The 21,595-nt window shown below is 37.9% G+C and overlaps 1 protein-coding gene across 1 annotated transcript; it reads right to left on the minus strand.

Annotated features, from left to right (window-relative positions):
• Positions 1-2,708: 2,708 nt before the first annotated feature.
• PLR1 (NAD(P)-linked oxidoreductase superfamily protein) lies at positions 2,709-11,003 on the minus strand. The gene is made up of 8 exons (XM_088979688.1): positions 10,658-11,003; positions 10,308-10,536; positions 9,866-9,959; positions 9,406-9,529; positions 9,153-9,254; positions 8,084-8,235; positions 7,866-7,959; positions 2,709-3,002 (listed from the first exon to the last, which is right to left on the minus strand). Exons 1-8 carry the CDS (start codon positions 10,790-10,792, stop codon positions 2,817-2,819), a joined length of 1,116 nt encoding a protein of 371 aa, XP_088835814.1. The 5' UTR covers positions 10,793-11,003; the 3' UTR covers positions 2,709-2,816.
• Positions 11,004-21,595: the final 10,592 nt, after the last annotated feature.

Here is a 21,595-nt window from a genome sequence, read left to right on the forward strand (position 1 = left end):
TATGCAAAAATCCTTTCAATCTGATTGCCAAAATTTTTGCCACCACCTTATATATAGCATTACAAGGGCCATGGGTCTGTAATCCAAAGGGTGAATCGGGTTATGCTTTTTTGGGATGGGAGTCAAATAGGTGTGGTCGAGGGAGTGGTGGAAGGATTTTTGTGTGAAAATTTGTTGGACAAAAGCAGTTAATTCTTCTCCAATTGTTGACTAGATTGGTAAAAAACAGCTGGTAAACCATCAGGTCCCCCGGTGCCTTTAATGATCCAAGAGAGAAGACCGTCTCTCTTATCTCCTCAAAAGATGGGACTCGACCAAGAAATCCATTGTCTTCTGAAGTGATTTCACCACCATTAAAATATTGATTCAAGTTAGCTGGTTGGGGTGAGCTAGAAGAGAAGATACCTTGAAAATATTCCTTTGGAATTCCGTCCCCATATTTGGGAATTAACATCTGCTTCATCTTCACAATAAACTCCGGATTTGGTAACATTTGCGATATGCTCCTCCATGTTGTATCGGAGTGAGCATGATGCGAAGGTATGACCTATCCTGCCACAAAGGTGGCAAAACCTTGGCAACCTCTCATGTTTTACTCCACCGATCGATGTCTTTTGATTCGGGTGCATGCAGAGTGCCAATCGAAGCAGCGATTGAGGTTCCAACTTCACCAGATAGATATTCCACTGGTAAACCAAACAACTAAATCCAGATAGATATTCCTCTCAAGAATGAGTGGATCATCGTTGAAGCTCCAGGGACCACCAGTCACAATAGCCTCTCTGTCCGCTAAGGATTTGAAGCAAACCATCCAACTATCTCCTTCAAACTTAGAAATATTCGGGGTACTGTGTAAGTTCCATGCCTGCTTCAAGTAGGCCTTAAGACTTGGTATCTTGACTTCTCTGTCTGTCAACACTCGCATCACTAAGCACTTTCGCCAGTCCTTGGGGCCCTTGATTTCACCCTTTTTTGCAGTGACTGGTTGTAATGGTGTCGGAGAGAGGAGCCCCACAAAGTGCTGAAGAATGGAATCAACAACAATCGTAGTAGCTTTCATATTTTCCTCAAGCTTAGTTTGGAAAGAGTACAAATGCAAATATATACAATACAAATATATATAAAATAATACAAAATATAAAGTTTTGCGCTCTACATATTTACATTTGTACTCCTTCCAAACTGAGTCTCTACAACAATCTAAGTCCGATCTCCTGAATCATCCATAATGAGAAACACAAAGTGCAGAGAAGAAGAATATAAGGGGGGAAGAAGAAGAAAGCCCATACTAGAAAGCACGATAGAGAAGAAGATTGGAGAGCCTCCCTTCATATCACAACCAAGACTTGAATGTCCAAGGACTGGTTTCTTTGTATTTTGTTTTTATTTAGCAATCTATTGGTTCCATTAATATAAAAAGATGTGATGACATGATTGATAGAATTTTGTAATTCTAAAAATAATAAATTAAAATTTTTGAACATTGTTCAAACTTAAACTTCAAGAATCAAAGTATAGGTATCAGGTATCATATTGGACAACTCAAATATGGATATTGATATAAATAAAGATATGCTTTAGAAATGCATGAATATAAATACATTAATAATATTAAATTTAAGGTTAATTAGCCACAAATAATGTGTAAATACATAAGAAATGTATATTTTAATGGTGTATATAAAAAAGAAATACATTACAATCAATATCACGGGATGCATAGATATCGTATAATTTTTTTGATAATACATCAATCAAGAGTCCAAGACACAAAACATATGCACCTATTATATTTTAATTATTATATCAATTATTCCATTATTAATATTTTAATTTATATAATTTTTTTGAAATTAAAATTCACTTTTTTATATAAATGTAAATTAGTAGATTTGATAGATTCAATTTAATATTATATTTTAAAATATTTTGTAAACAATATTTTTTGTAAATAATAAGTATATTGTTATTTAATATAATAAATTAAAATACTAATATATATATACACATATATAGATATATATATACATATATATATACATATATATATATATATATATATATTAAGATACATAATTACATATCATGTGCATATTTATATATTTTAAGTATTAAAATAATTATTCTATTATTAATATGTAATGTGTATAAATTTCTTAAGATTAAAATCGTATTATGATTTTAATGTGGATTTGATAGATTACTTTTTCCATTAGTTTATAAAATACTAAGTTTGAATATTTTCTTTTTAATTTTTAGTTGAAATTGTTAAACATAATTATGTATTATCAACATAAATTATATATAAATACTAAAATTAATAAGTTATTTTATTTCACTTATTATTAAAAAAGCTAAGATAACTTAGTGGTTTAAGGTTGTATTTAGGATTTGGACATGCTGAGCACTAAGCTACATGGGTTTGAATCATTTTATACACATGACTGGAAGAATACACCCAAGTCATAGTGTATACCGTACTGGTTATGACTGATACCGATAGGATACACTCCTGTTATAACTAATACTTTTTTTCTGCTCAAAAGAAATCACCTTTTGCTCAGAAATCATTTTTCAAATAGTATTTCTTTGGAGAAGTGTACCAAAGATAACCTAATAATTAAAATGTCTTCAGACCTACAGCACGTTAAGTCGTTAACGGTTACCCCCAAGTTTATCCATGCGTTCAAACAGCGGAAGACAAGAAGCAAGTCCAATGGGTTTGGTATGCTGTTATAGACAAAGCTGTCAAGTGTTAACACTGTATGAAATGAAATTTTAATCTGGTTTAAAATCACATGTAACCAAAAAAAAAATCATCTGGTCTGAAAAATGTTCTGGATCATTTTTCGTGGCGACTCTTGCGCCGCGCATTCTAGCTGAGACACCTCCTCCGAACTGAGACGCCAACCAAGAGCACCCAAGTTTTCCTCCGCTTGTTTTACTGTCTTCACACCGGGTATTGGAATGGTGCCCTTGCATATGCACCAGTTTATTGCCACCTGCCGATGAAGATTGCATACATTTGAGCTAAGGAGGAGAGCTCAAAGATTACTACACGAAAATACTGCCAGCATGATTGTAAAGCAGCAAATACAAGCAACAGGATGGTCCTAACAACTACCTCACTTTTAGAATTTCTAATTCTCACTAGCCATTGAAAAAGGTAGAGAGCATAGAGAGATTCAGCTTCAATAGTAGGAACAAAGTTGAAATCCATTGAGTTGAAGAGAGTAACTAAATTGGCTCACATCTTTCTGTCCTCTTGGCCTAAGAAAAATAATCTTTCTCCATGAAGTTGGTTGATTAGGCCAAAATTGTATCCTTTAGAAACCGTACATGCACATGTGGATGCATATGACTCAAAAAAAATTGCGGAAAAAAAAAGAAACAATGTGTCGATTCCATCCCTCTTTCTTTTTTTCATAGTAGGGCTTTTCTAATCCCTAATGAAGGGACTTGTCTTCTACTTTTTCAAGAAAGATGAGTTTTGGCTCACTTCCCTACAAAAAATAAAAAAGAAAACTGAACTTATAGAACTAACCTCTCATTGATGTATTGTTTTGTTGAGATCCAATCCAAATCACAATGTAATTTCTTTTTTTTTTTTTGTTCCAAAATGGGTCTCTTCAATTCTTTTAGGTCTATGCTTTATTCCGGATAAGGATACTCTTCAGTTTATGAGCTTGCTATCTTCTTTAGATAGCACCTCATCTCAGCTGCGGTTTGTCATCATACAACCCAATTTCTTTGCCAACTTCTGTGCAATAACTTTGGGCAGATTTGGGCCTCTTCTATTGCCGATTACCTAGCCTTACTTCTACTAATTATTTCATTAATGATAACTTCAAATCAATCAATTATGTGTTACTGCTGCTACACGCGCCAGAAAAGGCCAAGCATTCATATATGTTGCTAAGTGAACCATGGTTTTCAAAACCGGACCAGGCCAAACGGTTGGACCGGAAAAACTGGGATCCGGTCAGGTGACCGGTTCCATTTCCCCCCAAAACCGGATTTTCTCAAAAAACCATTGATTTTGGTCAGCAAACCGCTGAACCGGGCAGTTAACCATTCGAACAGTTCGAATGGTTTTGACCATTTTTTATTTTTTTATTTTTTTGTCAAAACAGACCAACCGTTCAACCCGGTAACCGGACCCCTGACCGGTTTGGTCTCCAGGTCAGTTTTAAAAACCATGAAGTGAACAATCACGGAGAACTGCACAATGCAAGAACTCAGGAACATATGACCAGGTACAAAAGGAAGAGATAGAAAGGGCTTTCCTAGCCAACAAATGAGCCACCTGGTTTCCTATCTTATCGTAAACCACACTGAACAATGAGGGATACTATTCAAAAGAGCCCTGCAGTCAGCAATGTGCTGTTTGATGCGCTTTCAGACCAACAAGAAGTTGATCACCAATAGAGCATCTCCTTCAAATTTAACATGATGAAGGTGGAGATCGAGAGAGCTAACTTACTGCTTTCCTTTAAAGCCAAAGCTTCAATCTCCTTCAGAGAGCAGAGAAGAAAAGCAATACGATGGGCCACAATAAGAGCACCATAATGGTATCTGGCAAACAGACCAGCCCCTGCTTTGATGTTGGAGGTAGCTCCATCAAGATTAATTTTAATATGAAGAGAGAGTGGGCAGGGCCAATGTTGGGGAGAAGAAGATCTATCATCCAAGACAGTACTTTGATCCCCATCCTCACAGAATGAACCACCACCAAAATCAACAAATTGTGAATGTAGATTATTTGCTATGCCAAGTATATCAAAAGGTTCTATGTTGAAGAGCAAATTACAACGAGCTTTACAAATTTGCCAAAGAACCAGTGAGCATCTAGCAAAAACCGAAACATTATCCTTCCTTCTAGGATCACCCATCTCACTCCAACAAGTTAACTAGTTGAACAATGACCAATTAGAAAACCACCTCAGGTTTAATGGAGAGAGGAACCAAAGTCTTTGCACCAACGGGCAATGGAAAAACAAATGATCCATGGTCTCTTTCATGCAAATGACATATTACAAGCACAATCAAAATGAACTCCCCTCTTAGATAACTCAGATTTGATAGGCATAGAGAGAGAGAGAGAGAGAGAGAATAATGCACTTCCAGATGAATGTGCACGAAACTGAAATGTTTGAATTTCCAAAAGTGGTTCCAAGTCCATTTACCAAAAGCAATATAAGAACGAGATTAGCTAGGAGAGTGCTGGTGAATTACCCGGAATGCTGAATCCAAGACAAAAGTCCCATTAGAGAACAGAAACAAGATTAAAAGTATCCTCCATAGAGGCATCGTATGAAGGTAGTGGAGTACGAAGGAAGGCATCTAATTGATGGGGGAAAATAGCAGAAATCAAAAAGTCATTCCAGTCCCTTGTATTTGTATCAATTAGTGTAGCTACCTTACCATTATATGATATCCCCAAATCTTGAACAGCATCTAGATTCCACCCATCTATCCATGGATCATCCTAGATACTCACCTGCCAGCCATTGCCAATAATCCACTTTAGTTAATTCATATTTAAAGGTCTGCCAAGTAACATGGAAGCCCACATCCCAGAAGAATTGACAGCTCTTTTAATCGACCAAAATGAGGTATCATGCTTAAGATATTTAGCTGATAGAACTTACACCCAAAGACTATCCTTCTCCATTAGAAACCTCTAGATGAGCTTCGTGATCATGACTCTACTAATATCAAAAGCATCATGAAAGCCTAAGCCCCCCACATCCTCATGTCGCATGATGGAACCCCAACTCTTCAAGTACATATAGCTTTCTTTCTCTAGACAACGCCACCAAAAGTCACGACAAAGAGAATTAATCTTGGATGAGCAATCCTTCGGGATGAGAGAGGTGAGAGATGATAATTAGGGATTGCCTACAAAACACTTTTGATAAGCACCCCCTACCAACCTGTGACAATAATTTAGACTTCCGACTGCAATTTCTTTGAAATTTTTCCACAAAGAGCTTCCAGCTTTCTTTGGTGTAATGTTTATTTATTATTTAATTTACCTAGTGTATAAAACAATTCCTATGAACTTATTGGCATCATCAATTCTCCTCCATAAAAACAAGATGTTTCCATCTCCTCCAAGATGCCACTGTCATGTTAAATAGAGCATTGAGCTCCTAGGTTAAAAGAGTAGTTCTAACAACATAGACAAGTGAATTAACACTATTCAGCATGTCGTTGCATATTCAACACCTGGGAAAACCTGCAGAGTTTGAAGAATTTGATTACAAGCCAACAGACTATCTTGGTCTTCCAATTAACAATTTTTTTAATGAGTATTGAAGATTTAACAAATTTCACAAATAAGGGAATCATTACTACCCTGAATACTGCATGTTAAACACACGTGTTCTTCTCAAAACAAAGACACAGAGAGCACTCAACAGGTAACAAACTCATTCCCAGCCTATACAACTAAACAAAGTAATATAAAGCAAAAAAAAAAAAAGTCAAACCCAAACTACAAACCAATACTAAATCAATTTCTAGGGAAGAAGGGGGGAAAATGCTTAGCAACATGTTCAAAGCATTCACTCAGTCAGCTAATCCTGATCCCGGTTCTTGATGCATATTCATTTGGGCATCTTCTTGAATCTATACCATTCAAATGATGACCAACAGTTCTCTATCATACCCTTGGGTGGGTATTTTAATTTTGTAGTTTGCACATCTGCCCTCCTACAACGAAAAAGCATTGCAAAACAGAAACAACAGTGCATTTTCTTCTGCTAGTCATTCCCAACCTAATAACCTAACCCTAGTAGCAAACATCTAAATCAATTTCTATGAAGTATAAGCCACCTAGGTTGGAGCATTTGGCAATAGAATGAACAGAAGTTCTCCTTTCAGCAACTCTTGGCTTGCCACATTTCTCAGATCACTTTTTTTTATTGGAACATTTCTCAGATCACATGCTTGGAATATTCAGCATACTGTAAATTTTCTGGGGTTTCAATAGGAATTTCTGTTATTATATGCAAATTTAATAGTTCAGCAGAATATTTTCAATTTTTCATTTTGCTCAAAGATATGATACAGTCCATTGTAAGTTTAATTTGCTTTGATTTCAATCCCAGAGTGCACATAATGAGTGCCAACCAAACTGCTTATTTTAGTACATGGTATGGGCACATAGGAATTTATCTTCCAACGTACAAATGTAAATGTCCAGCCTAACTAAAAGAAAAAATTAGGTCAATCCATGATCAAGACACAAAATAATGCTATTTAATCCATGCAGAAAGAGTCTTAAAGTACTATTTTATTATTTTACAAAAAAAAAAAAAAGAAATCCTATTATCTGGATCTCCAGAGGCAAGAAAAACCTTCACCAGAGCATACTGGAGTAATCTTGTTAGTGATTGAATCCCCAAACAACTGCTCAATGCATCCCAGTCAAACTTGCGACATGCTCCATGAGATGATTACAAATAAAGAGTACCTTCTATCATTCATATGAGTTCTAATTGGGCAGCTTAGTTTGTCTATCTTAGTCTAATATTTATACATTGAGACCCCAACAAGCTCATATTAGAGAGAGAGAGGTGTTACCTTTCATATATAAATTTTTGACATAAGAAATTATGCTGACTAAAGTTTCAAACTTTGTTCTCGTGTTTCCACCCAAAAGCATTTAAACATTTTAACACTGAAGACTTTGGTACCAAATCTAACGCAAGTTGGCACATATGACATACATATATACTCACATTTACGCATATAGAAAGTACAAGCTGGGTTGCATGACATGCAAATTTAGTTGCATTTAGGCAAATAGTATCCCAGTTATTGATGGAAAGTACTATCAAGAGAGTCAGAGGAAATACTTGTGGTATAGTTTTATCCCTCCTTTGTGCAATTTCTCTCAATGCAGTCAGCAAGGGCTCCAAACCGGGAAGAATTTGGCTAAATAGTAAAGCCCTATAGAAAGAAAAAGAAAATAAGATAAAAGATAATTGTCATAAATGGTAATTCGCACTTCACAGTTACATCTTGACCATTTATTCAGAGCATGATCAGGAAAAAAATAGAGAAGTTTTGGTACCGTGGACCACTTGGAAGGTTTGAAGATGTATATTTGCCAGTAAGCATTCCCAGCCCAAGAGGACTATAAGAAATCAAGCGGATACCAAGAGAGTCACATATATCCTTGATTTGCATTTGATCAGCCCCCATACTCAGCAAAGAGAATTGCACCTGTAGTTAGTCTTATATGTTTTAGATCAATATTCTCAATCTTTAAGGCATTATGTGATATCACACACAATGTGAATCTGCTGCAGTAATAGATCAACAGTTGACAGTTCCACAGGACATAAATAACATCAAGGTCCAAAGAGACATTTTAGGAGAAAGAAGTAAAACAGCTTCCGAGATAGAACATAGTAGCTATAGCCGGTACTCAAAGTCTCAAAGTTCCATTGACAAGATCATAGTGAAATTGCTTCATTGGGTTTTAGTTAGCACTTTTTTTAATGGCAGGAGTTGGATAATCAATGTATACAACAAATAAAACTGAATTCCAATTTAGAAATTCTAACTGGTACCCAAAGTGCCATTAAGAAAAATCATGGTGTTCTTTCAGGAATGTGGATCCACATGAATTTCCTTTGAGGGTTTTTAGCAGCTATCCATTGTTTTCCTGGCATATAAGAAAGTGTAGCAAGAAAATCCAAGCACTTCACCCTCTAGAAATGATTATAAACTCTGCTAAGAACTAAAGCTTAGGATCTAATAGTTGAAGGTGATTAAGTATTGTGAGAACCTAGGCTTCAGGAAAATACAAGGGTTCTCAGAGACAAATATTAAGAAAAAATAAGAATTAAACATACATTTAAATATCTCATTCAAATTAGTCCGCTAGGTTGAATAAAAGGGAAGATCCTCTTCCAAGAACTGTGTTTGGGGTTGGAGGCTTGGAGCAACATCCTTGTATGATGGTTTTTTTATGAATTTTTCCCAACATGAATGCATCAGTTGCACATTTCAGTTTCTTGTCACTCATTTACCCTTCTCCTCTGTGTGTGTGTGTGTGTGAGAGAGAGAGAGAGAGAAAGAGAGAGAGAGAGAGAGAGAGAGAGAGAGAGAGAGAGAGAGAAATTCATATGAATTACCTGAGCTGAGCAGAGGGGAACACCTCGAGACTTGAGGTAATCATGAATCTTCACAAGCTGCTTTGGCCCGTAATTGCTAATACCAACAGCTTGCACTAAACCCTGCAAGATCCTTACCGCCATGAGTTGTAAATCCCTTCTCCCTAGCTTCTCATAAGTTCAAGTTTTTGAAGCAAGGTTAACCAAATAAACATTGTATCCCTGATCCTTTTTAATGGCATAGTTCTACTACTTGAAAATGAATTACAGTAACCTTCTCATACATTGCAACTAGACCATCCCAGAGAGCCAACTCTTGTATAGGAGCATAATTTGCAGTTGACCAGTGTAATTGTCCTATCCCAATTTTCTCAATTTGCATTCGATCCAAAGATGACCTGGAAAGCGCTTCTGCATCAAACTTTATTTACATACTCCAATAAAAACAACTAAAATTGGGTAAACTAAGATTGATATACAGGTTACGATGGAGGTGCAAAACGACAGTTGAATTGAAAGTTGATTGTACTTGGATAACTCTAAGAACCAACTTGAAAATTTGAAGAAGTGAGTTGGATTAAGATGAAGTTTTGTGAGTGGGTCTATTGAGGGCTACTAAGACTAAAAATTGGCTGTCTACCAAAAAAAGAATAAGCATTAGCATCCTTACATAGGATAAAAGTGAGCACTGAAAGCGTGTAAATCAGAAGCAAGAAAATGGATAAGCATCATACTTGCAAGCTTTTACAAACTGAGCAGGTGTCAGGCGCCAAGGATAAGCCGCAAACTTGGTAGCAATCACAACGTCATCACGCACTCGCTTTCGTCCTATAGATTCATACATCAAAAGCTTTAGTTAGATCAAAATGTATTGATTTGTCACTAACACAAATATCCAAACTTTGCCTAACGTTTATATATAGTCAGAAGAGGGGAGAATGCAAAGAAGACATCCCCCTGCCTCAATGAATACTACAATTGCTTTTGTAAAACAAAAAGGTAAATTAACAACGTTATAGACACTGGTGATAAAGGGATAACTTCTTCCCATCCTCCGTTTTACTTATGCAGATCTTTATGTTGAATGAAAAAATAGAGAAGAAAGAACAATGTCCAGAGTTTCTTATGTGGTTTAATTGAACTGAATTAACGTAAACTTTGAGAGATGAAACTGACCCGGAAATTCGCGGATAAACTTGCCAAGAAGCCTTTCGCTCTGTCCGTTTAATCTTCCAGTCCCATATGAGTCTGCCGTGTCAAAGAGATTGATCCCATTCTCGACCGCCAGATTGAACGTATCCTGAAGATCACCATCCATCGCCTCCTGATATCCCCATAGCAGCTGGTTGCCCCAAGCCCACGTTCCGAATCCCATCGGAGAGACAGTCAGTGGACCCATCTTCACCTGCCAACGATTGCCGAAAGAAGCAGCGCTTGAGTAACTGCGTGATCATTTTTTTTTCTGCTACACAGCATAGTTAAGCAAGTTCCTGAAGTGTTAAATTGCGCCTACAGACACACCATACCTTCTCCCATGGCCAGAATGGAGGTCCCAACCGAGGGATTTTAGGTATTTTGAAAGCCGATGAAGGAAGCACTGTCTCACTTGAAGCGCTGCAGCGGCTAAAACATGCGGTGGGTGTTGCCGATGCGAGTGGCATACTTCTTCGACTTCTCCTTCAACTGGAGACTGGAGAGTGGAGACGCGATAAAGGACGGAGGTTCGATTACCAGGCCCGTGTACCGCGCGGATAGGATGGGATTGAATTGCGGGATTGTGCAGGTGTCGCAGGACCACTCGCTTGCTTGCGAATGGGGAAATTTTCGCTGCCTCATTGTCCACGGGAAAACAGGAATTTCCCGCCCAGAGTCAACAGCATCATGCCATCATGCCACGATATCAGTCCACCCAAAAAAACGAATTGGGATCTGCTCCTGAGAGGGCGACCTCATAGGAGAGACGGGATCTGCGCCTCACATGCACATCCACCGTGCATCGGAAACATCTCTAGTACGAGAGATGCTCCCAATACACGATGGGATTTACCTGAGGTCGATATAAGGCGCTCGGTGTATGGAGCAGATCCAGCAGATCCAGCAGGGAATGATTCAACGGGTAGTGTGCAACAGTCCGGATCTGCTCTTTATAGAGCGCGCCTCACAAGACCTCACAGTACATGCTAGCCTCACATTGACAACATCTTTCGTATTTGTACTTTGGGCCTACCGAGTTGGCACCAATTCCAACAGTGCTTTGTGCTTAAAAATTTTGACCATGGGTTGAATGGTGGAACATCTTACATACTTATTAATTATTATTCACATTAGATGTTCTCAATGCACGGTGGATGCGCATGTGAGACGCCCCATTTGTGAGGAGCAGATCCCATCTCCATTCTCCCTTTATTTATAGAGTTCGAGTTCGAATCTGCCCCCACCAACTTGCGCCCCAAAAACGTCCCACAGCCTTAGAAGTTAGAATCGGCTGCGTGCCCTCTCATACACTAACGGCCATCCCATTAGCTCCCATTTCACATTTTCACCCAAAAATGGGTTTCACTCCCCTCTTTCCTGCTCAAACGCAATCTCTCAACTCAATCTGCCCCACCTCCTCCCTTGCTTGAGATGCCAAGAAATCCAAGAGACGATTGTTCCGGCAAATACACCTGAGGTACATAATCTCCATCCCTCTCATCTCATCTACTATCGAATCTTTTTCTCTGATGTTTTTTTAACCTTTTTTGCAGTGGAACAAAAATGCAGAAGGGAAATACATGTGTGGTTTTCTCCCTCTTTATATTTCTTTATATTTCACAATTGAATTTTTTCAGTTGGGTGGTTACCTAGTTTGCAACGAAAAAAAAACCGATACTTTTTTATCATATGCTTACAATATATAACTTCACGTTCAAATTATCAACATAATGTATCTGTAGACAATTTTTGAAGAGACTAAGAACTACTCAGGTCACTTGCATTGAAAGTTGGAACACCAACCAGAGTCTTGAAAATGCTTAGAAGGTGAGAATAAACTTAGTTTCTTAAATTTTCATTATAGATAATTCAAAGCTATTAGAATATCTTCTAATGCTGTCAAGCTCTAATACTCAGGAGTCAGGAACTTTAAGATTTCTTAAATCAAACCAAAGAAGGTGATCTGCACCCACATAAAATCTCTGAAATGGATTTTCTACTTGGAGATTTCAATGACTTGCTACAGGACTTAAAGAGTAGTAACTTGGGAAGTGAGCCTTCTATGAGGTAATAAATATGTTGGTTTCAGATTGAAACAGGTCTAATGGTCACAGAGCATTCAACTAATGATTGGTTTATGGTTTAGGCAGCTTGATTTTTCAAAGTCCCCAGGGAGTTCTAAATACAACACTAGATCGACTGTCCAATCCCATGCAAAAGGTGATAAAACAGAAGAACCTCAAGCTAAAATATGTTCACTAGACTAGTATGGTGAATCTGGTGGTGTTGAGCCAATGCCAATTCTAACAGTCACAGAGAATTCAATTGATGATTGGTTTATGGTATAAGCAACTTGATTTTTCCAAGTCCCTGGGGAGTTCTAAATACAACACTAGGTCGACTGTCCAGTCCCATGTAAAAGGTGATAAAACAGAACAACCTCAAGCTAAAATATGTTCACCAGACCAGTATGGTGAACCTGGTGTTGTTGAGCCAATGCCAATTCATATAGAAGTATAGAATAGTGGTGGCGGTTGTCAAGATGAAACTTGTTCATGTCTACTTGTAAAAACTTATGTCCTAGGAAATTCCAGCCCATCTTCACCATCCAATTGTCTGGAAAGGTTTTGTCTTATCTCTTCAGTTCATTGTCCATGTCTCCCAAACCTTTCCAACCCTTTTCTTTACGAAAGGCCATTGCAAGATCTGCACCTCAAAGCTGTGATTTAGAATGTTTTAGTACATTCTATTTTCCAATCTGATCTTACAATGTGTTCTGCGAGGGTTATAGGCCTGAATACTCAGATTGAATTGCTTGATTTTTCCTTGAGTCTTCTATAAGGTATTGGTTGTTGGTATTTTGTTTTGGGTTTGCAATTTGTACATAACATGCATTATACAACCTTAGTCTTTTTAAGAGTGTAATTACAAATCGGTAATTTGGGCATCTTGTCTTAGAAAAAATGGATACTTGTATCTGCCGACGATTCTTGCCTTCTACGTTTTTTTCCATTGCAAAAAATAATAATAATAAGTTAAAAAAAAAACTTGGAGAAACATATTCAAGAGCATATGAGATGAGAGGGACGGAGAGTACGTACCTCCGGTGTACTTGCTGGAATTATTATCCTTCGGATTTCTTGGCAGTCTCAAGCGGGGGAGAAGGTTGGGCGGACTGAGTTTCAAAGGGCAGGGGAGTGAGAGATCGAGTATGAGTGGGAAAGAGGGGATTGAAACTCGTTTTTGGGTGAAATGGGAGCTAACAGGATGAAGTAACAACCGTTCCGTTAGTTTCCCATGAGAATGAGGCGCATTAGAGGTGTCAATCGACTAGTTTTGGTTTGGATCCAATCTGATCCAAACCTCATCAAACCGGATTTGGACGGTCCTTTATAATTATTGGATTGGGCCAATCCAAAATAAATTGGTCCATTTTCTTATTGGTTTGTGCATTCTTTCCTGAGAGAGAGAGAAGAGAAGAAAGAGAGGTTCCATTGAAAACTAAAAACAAAGGGTCGGCCAGCTACTAGCTTGTTATTTATATTCTCTTAACATAATAAGATCAATAATTATAAGAATGCCCTTTATGGCAATTCATAATAATGAACAAATAACAAAAAGAAGAAAAAGAAAACTAGCTGACAACACGTAGGCAAGGTTCAAAATATCGATACACTGATAGAGGCGTATCATGCATTTTGATACATTTTTTTTAGTTTTTTTTTCAAAACTGGTTCAAGGGAGCCAGTCTAGGACCCCTCCATCCCCTGAACCAATCAAATCCCTTATACACCCACTGTAGGGGCATGTCAAAGGGGTCTCGAAACAATACGTATCGGTCGATACGTAACGATACTTTGAACCTTGCACCTAGGTTGATTAGGCTAACAGCATACTAACAACAAACCAATAAATAAGTTTCACAACACTCCCCTTCAAGTTGGGTTGTATATGTCTATCATGCCCAACTTGTCACACAACTCATTGTGCCACGAATATGGAAGTCTTTTTGTGAGGATATCAGCAAATTGTTCATTGGAGTTGACATAAGGGATGCAAATTTCCCTTTTTTCTAATTTTTCCCTTATGAAGTATTTGTCCACTTCAATGTGCTTGGTCCTCTCATGTAGAACAGAATTGTTGGCGATGTTAATGACTGTCTTATTGTCACAGTAAAGAGATGTGGGATTATGAATCGCAACTCCAAACTCCCATAGAAGATATTTTTGGCCAAAGAACTTCAGCCACCCCATGTGCCATAGTTCTATACTCCTCTTCAGCACTTAACCTTGCTACCACACTTTGTTTCTTGCTTTTCCAGGTCACTATGTTTTCTCTCACAAATGTGCAATACCCACTTGTGAACTTTTTGTCATCCATAGCACATGCCCAATCAGCATTTGTAAAGACTTCCACTTTTAAATGATTATGCTTACTGAATAATAGACATATTCCTGATATTTTTTTCAAGTATCTAAGACCTCTCTTCTGCCTCCAAATGAGGTTTCTTAGGAGAGTGCATGAATTGTCTCAAAACACCAACTGAATAAACAATGTCTGGATGAGTCATAGACAAATAAATTAACTTTCCCACTAACCTTTGGAACTGTTTTACATCTTCTAGAGGTTCACCATCACAGTTACCCAATTTATGATCAACATCCATAGAATATTTATTGGTCTTGCACCTAATTTGTATATGTCTTTTAACAGATCAATAGTATACTTCCTTTGAGAAATGAAGATACCCCTTTTAAAACAGGCAATTTCAATTCTAAGAAAATACTTTAGAAGACCTAGATCTTTCACTTCAAATTTAGATGCAAGGAATTGTTTCAACTATCATATTTCTGAACTCCAATTTCCTATGATGATGATATCATCCACATACACTATCAAAACAACAACCTATTCCTGGCATCTCTTCACAAAGAGTGTGTGATCGGATTGACATTACTTGAACCCTACTTGTTGAACTGCCATATGAAACTTACTGAACCAAGTGATGAGAATGAAAAATATCATATTTTTCTCCCTTAATAATTAGCCTTTTATGTTTATTTTATGCCCAAATGCACTCATAATTCTTATATTTTGGTTTAATGCACGAAAAGATGCGTAAGGTGAGAAACAAGGCTAATCAGGTCATTTTACACAGTTTCAGCGCCGTGTGGTAGATTGAGCATAACTCTCTCATCCGGACTCTGATTGAGATGATTTATGATGCGTTGAAAATATAAGGAAAAGCTATACAACTTTCCTGTTTTGAGTTTTGATAGATTCAGATTGCACCAAGGTCAAAATCGGGCCCAAATTATCCACAACTGCATTGGTGACGTGTTGAAGACATTCCTTAGCATTGAAGCTTTCATCCGCGATTTCACCACTCTCCCATTCACACAATAACTTTGTTTTATCTTATTTTTGAGTCTTTTCTAGATAAGTAAGACTTGTAGATTGACCTAGAGGAATTTTAAGAGATTTTGTAGGCTTCACTTGGGGGAAGTAGATAAGAGGAGAAAAACCTAGAGAGAGTGCAAGCCGATTGGAAGCAGTCGAACCTCTCTTCTCTTCTCTTATCTTCTCTACTCTCCGCCTCTCTTCTTCATTCTTTGATTTTCTTGGAGTTTTCACCATGACCATGTGTGGCTAAACTCTTGTACTTGGTCAAATGAAGCAGAAGCCTCAGAATCCACCAAACTATGAGATCTAATTTGGTTTTATTGTTTAATTCATGCTTTGGATATCAAATGTTCGTATATGTTTATATCTATGGTTGTTTTGTTTGATTGCTAGGAAGGCCTACTAGTTTATTATTCATTACAATCTATTGTTTTATTAGATATCAAATCCATAATTATTTGGTTCCTCTAATTTGCGAAGCAACTAGGGTTTAATGATTTGCTGCGTTAGAAATTGTTGGATCCTAGGAAGGACACTCGACTGAATTAAATGCAACCAGTCGTGCTTGTGTTGTTTAGCTTCATCAATCTCTAATGCTTAATGCTATTGTTAGATTAAATCATTAATGCTTATTTAGGGGTTGTTCAGTAGTAAGGGTTAAGAGGATCACTTGTTTTCCGATTAACTATGATAGAGAGATGCAGAAAATCAATTCTTACGATGAATATTCGAAATCTGAATTGATTTATCTTTGAATCGATGAGCAATAGTGAAATTCTGATGGTGGATGTTATCATATACCAAGATTCATTCTTTTGGTTAGATTTAGCACTCTAAATTGCCTTGCTTCCCATTTAAATTTTGTTCTTTTTAATTATGATTTTCTTTCTTTCAAATCTGGTTTTCGTTGCACCCCCCCCCCTCCATTTTTGATTCACATAGCACATAATTCAAATTAGATACTCTCTGTGGGAACGATCACTACTCACACTACTACATTTTATTCTCACGAGTATAGGTTTTATTTTTGGATGCCTACGACAGCACGCCACCAAGCCTTGGGAGATTGTTTCAAACCATAGAGAGTGTTCTTAGCTTACACACCTTATTATAACTTCCCTTGGCACAGAATCCTAGGGGTTGAACTATGTATACCTCTTCCTCTATGTCACCATTTAAAAATACATTCTTAATGTCTAGTTGATGCAATTCCCAATCAAGATTAGCAGCCAATGATAGAAGAACTCGAATTGAATTCATCTTACCTATTAGAGCAAATTTCTCATCATAGTTAACTCCATACACTTTAGTGTACCCCTTGGCTACTGATATTGTTTTATAACTTTTAACTGTCCCATCCACCTTGTGTTTAACTGTAAATACCCATTTACACCCCACTGGGTCTTTCCCCCTTGTGTTTTATACCTTTCAACTGTCCCAAGTTTGATTTTTATGGAGGGCATTAATCTCCTCCTTCATAGCATCTATCCATTTAGGTATTTTAAGGCTTCTACAACATTTTTGGGTATAGAGATGCAATCAACTACAAATAGGAAGGCTCGATATGAGGGGGAAATGTGATCATAGGAGACATACTGGGTGATGTGGTGTTTGGTAGTACATGACCTGACTCCCATTCTTTGAGCAATAGGAATGTCAAGGACATCCATAGTAGGAGCAGGGGTGTCAATAGGTATAGCAGGGTTTGAACTTACCTCCTAGGAGTTTGACGGCATCGGATGCTCAGTGTTTAGTAGTTTCACATCTCTATCACATTGCTAATATATACGGCGTGTACATTGGAAGACATGAAAGGGGGCCAGGTCCGTAATAGAAGGAAGAGATACTTGGTGGACTTGAACCTACTTCACCTTTTCTACACTACTCTCACCCTGGGGAGAAGTAGGGAATAACGGTTCAGACTCAAAGAATGGCACATCCATAGGGACAAAAAATTTATGACTAACGGGATCAAAGCACTGATACCCCTTTTGGGAGGAGGGATACCCTACAAAGATACAAGGAATGGACCAAGGGTCTTTCCCCGAGACGGAGAAATCATGGATAGAAGCACAACAACCAAAGACTCTCATGGGAATGAAAAATAGAGGGGACTGAGGGAACAACAACTGATGAGGGGCCATGTAGTTCAGCACTCTGAGGGCATGCGGTTGATGACATAAGCAATTGCACGTATAGCATCCATCCAAAACCTTTTTAGAATATTCATGTGTAACATCACCCCTCGAGCTACCTCAAGAAGGTGTCTATTTTTTCTTTCAGCAATACCATTTTGTTGCGGTGTTCTTGCGCATAAGCTCTTATGAATAGAACTATGGGAGGCAAATAACTCATTAAACTCACCATTGAAGTATTCCTTAGCATTATCTGATTGAAAGATCTGTGTTTCAACATGGAACTGCGTAAACACCATCCACTAGAAGTCTTGCACGATCTTTGGAACTTCATCTCTACTACGCATCGGGAATACCCATGTATAGCGAGAGAAATCATCGATCAAAGTGATAAAGTACTTATACTCGACCTTAGAGATTATAGAAATCATTGATCAATATGAAAAGGAAAGTTGGATCTTTTATTAATTGAATGAAAAGTTGGTATACATTGTTTACTCAACTAACATGTTTGACTTTGAAAATCAGACACTGAACATAACTTAAATAAAAATGAAAACAAAGACTTTACTATTTCAAAAGAAACATGACTTACCCGACTATGTCACAAAAAATGACTCTTATTTGACTAACTATATGACTCTGATGACAACACCGAAAAACCAGCTTTGTTGTCGAGAATATAGACACCATCCATTAGGCTTCCTCTACCAATCATCCTTTCAAAAGTTGGATCTTGAAAAATACATGAACCAGGAAAAAAGGTTACACTACAGTTTAAAGAGTTTGTGATGCTACTGATTGAAAGCAAATTTATAAGAAGTTGAGGAACATGCAACACACTATTTAGGTTAAGGCCCTAGAGAAGGAATATTGATCATTGGCCTACAATGGAGGGGAATGATCCATCTACAAGTCTCACTTTATCCCTTCTTGACAAAAGGCTATAAATCTGAAATAAATTTGGCTTACCGGCCATGTGGTTAGAGACCCCTAAGTCAATGATCAAAGGGGAATCAGTGGTAGTGGTGACATGGAATGCAGAAGCCGCATTACCATATGACTCCAAGTGACCTCTGAAGGAATTCATGATATCTCTCTTGGGGTCAAAACTAGAAAAATGGTCATGGTAGTACCAACAATCTGAGTATCTTGGGTTGCCACAAGTGCTACATTATGTGTTATATTCGACTTCTTTTAACCTTGCACTTTACCCTGTTCTTGGTTCTTCACTGCCCACTTGGGCTTCACGTGAATTTCTCAACACGTGTCATGTGTATGTCACGAGCGCCGACAGTGGGTACAAAACAATTTGTCTTTATCATCAACCTTCTTAGAGTCACTTTTCTTCCCCATATTGTTATTACCCATTGCTCCCCCTCAGTTGTAACCATCACACTCCGCCTACTTTCTTCAAATTGAACAAGGGCATATACCTCTTGAACTGAAGGCAACTCTTTGCTTCCTAAGGTCTAAACTCTCAAGGGTTTATAAGCAAGGTTCAGTCCCAATATGAAAGCAAACACCCACTGCTGAGAAACCAACTTCTTATAGGCCTTAGCATCATTATCATGTTTCCATTCTATAGCCTAATAGTGATCAAATTCTTTTCATACGGAAGTAAGGGCCGAATAATAGGAAAACAAACCACGATTTCCCTGTTTACAGGTTGAGGATTCAGCTTGCAATTGGTTAATTTTGGCATAATGTCTTTGCTCAGAATAGGTGCTTTTAGCATGTTCCCAATTTCATTAGCGGTGTCTGCCCACATAAAATTCTTCTTCACTTCGGGTTCCATGGATGCAAGGAGCCAAGACATCACCATATTGTTTTCTTGGTCCCACCTATCAAGTTCAATTGTCTCACATTTGGGTTCTTTCACTCTGCCATTTATGTAACCAGCTTTTCCCATTGTTGTTACATAAAATTTCACACTTTTAGCCCACTCCAAGCAGTTCAGGCCATTTAAAGGGGTAATTGGCATGGGAAACATCATGTTTTCACCCCCATACCAGTTGTACTACGAGTTGGTGTAACTCCAGACGATGTTGAATCATAATTTGCCATTGACAAAAAATGGTCACAAATATACCAAACCAGATCCCATGCAAACAAAATGCTAAACTCCCAAGAATTTTCACTTATGGAAAGAGAAAAAAAAGCTGCTGAAACAGTCCAACAATAGGTCGGCCCTTAGAATAGCCCAATAATCAGTCCAACAACTACTCTACTAACAAGCTATTGAAAACAGTCCATTAGTAGCAATAATTCGGCCACAGGGAGTCATTAACAAGGCCTACTAACAGTTCGACAACAACACATGATTAAAAAAAAAGGAACACATACCCCTGTCCAACATGGAGATGTAAACCTCAAAACCACAACCTTCATAGCTCTTCACATCAGAGACCATAGAGAAAAAAGGGGGCACATACCCCTATCCAACACTTGTACGAAAGGTGCGGAGATCAAGAGAAAGAACCCATAAAATACTTTTCACAACAGCGAACTATGAGGGGAGGGTCATTCTAGCATTGCCCCTCTTCTATTAAGGTTTCCTTGGTGTTACGACCAAGGAAGAACCCAAAGAACAACAGCCACAAGAACTTTGATCAGTCCGATTAGAATTCTTGGTCTTCCATGTCCAAGAGATCAAGAGAAAGAGAAAAAAAAGGAGGACTGAGATTCAGATGAGAAAAAAAAATCGAGCCCAAGAATTAATGCTCTTATACCATGTGTTCTTTCCTAAGAGAGATACGAGAGAAGAGAAGAGAAGAGAGAGAGGTTCGATTGAGAACCAAAGACAAAGGGCTAGCCGGCTACTAGCTTGTTATTTATATTCTCTTAACGTAATAAGATCAGTAGTTACAAGAACGCCCATGGTGGCAATTCATAATAATGAACAAGCTAGCAGAGGGGCCCTGCTCCATAGGGGCTGGAACGGAACCATCAACCTGTTGACCCAGTCTTTGGCCAAAAACCATTGAATCGGTCAACGATCCATTGATCCGAGTGGTCAAACCATTGACCCGTTGACCCATTTAATAGTTTTTTTGTCGTTTTTTATTTATTTTTAATTGGGAACGATCTAGCCAAATGGTTTTGTTTTATCCTAATCTTAGTCCCTAACCAAAAATCATTGAATCGATCAATAACCCATTGACTCAGGCGGTCGAACCATTGACCCATTTAATGGTTTTTGGTTGTTTTTTTTTTTATTTTGTTGTCAGAACAGGCCATCCGTTCAAACCGAACAATGGAACCGTCAACCTGAAAACCGGTGGCCATAACGGTTTCGTTTCCAGTCATATGAGTCACACGCTCAAATGACATAACACGTATGGTACTACTTAATGGGCCTCACACTCAAATTTTTGCCAGTAATTTTTATTGTTAGAATAGGTTGTCCGTTTTTTTTTTTTAATTGGGAATCGTCTAGGCAACTAGTTCCGTTCTACCCCAATCCCAATCCTTGGACAAAAATTGTTGAATCGGTCAATGGCTTATTGACCTGAGTGGTCAAACCTTCTTCCCATTGACCCGTTCAATGGTTTTTGGTTTTTTTTTTTATTTTTTTAACTTCTATTGTCAAAACGGCCACCTGTTCGAACCAAACGGTCAAACCGTCAACCCGAAAACCGGTGGCCAAAACGGTTCCATTTTCGGGTCGTATGAGTCACACGCTCGTATGACATAACATCATGTTTTTTAAAACCAACCCGAAAACCGAAC

Source organism: Nelumbo lutea, chromosome 3 (assembly GCF_056320005.1).
Source record: "Nelumbo lutea isolate HS-2025 chromosome 3, American lotus-T2T, whole genome shotgun sequence".
NCBI classification, from domain to species: domain Eukaryota; kingdom Viridiplantae; phylum Streptophyta; class Magnoliopsida; order Proteales; family Nelumbonaceae; genus Nelumbo; species Nelumbo lutea.

Excerpts from the sequence above, each read along its gene's own strand:
- PLR1 (XM_088979688.1), bottom strand. The coding sequence starts at position 10,792 with ATGCCACTCGCATCGGCAACACCCACCGCATGTTTTAGCCGCTGCAGC. Across the intron at positions 10,537-10,657 it reads CATTCTGGCCATGGGAGAAG|GTGAAGATGGGTCCACTGAC; the intron begins GTATGGTGTGTC and ends AATCGTTGGCAG. Across the intron at positions 7,960-8,083 it reads AACCTTCCAAGTGGTCCACG|GGCTTTACTATTTAGCCAAA; the intron begins GTACCAAAACTT and ends TTCTTTCTATAG.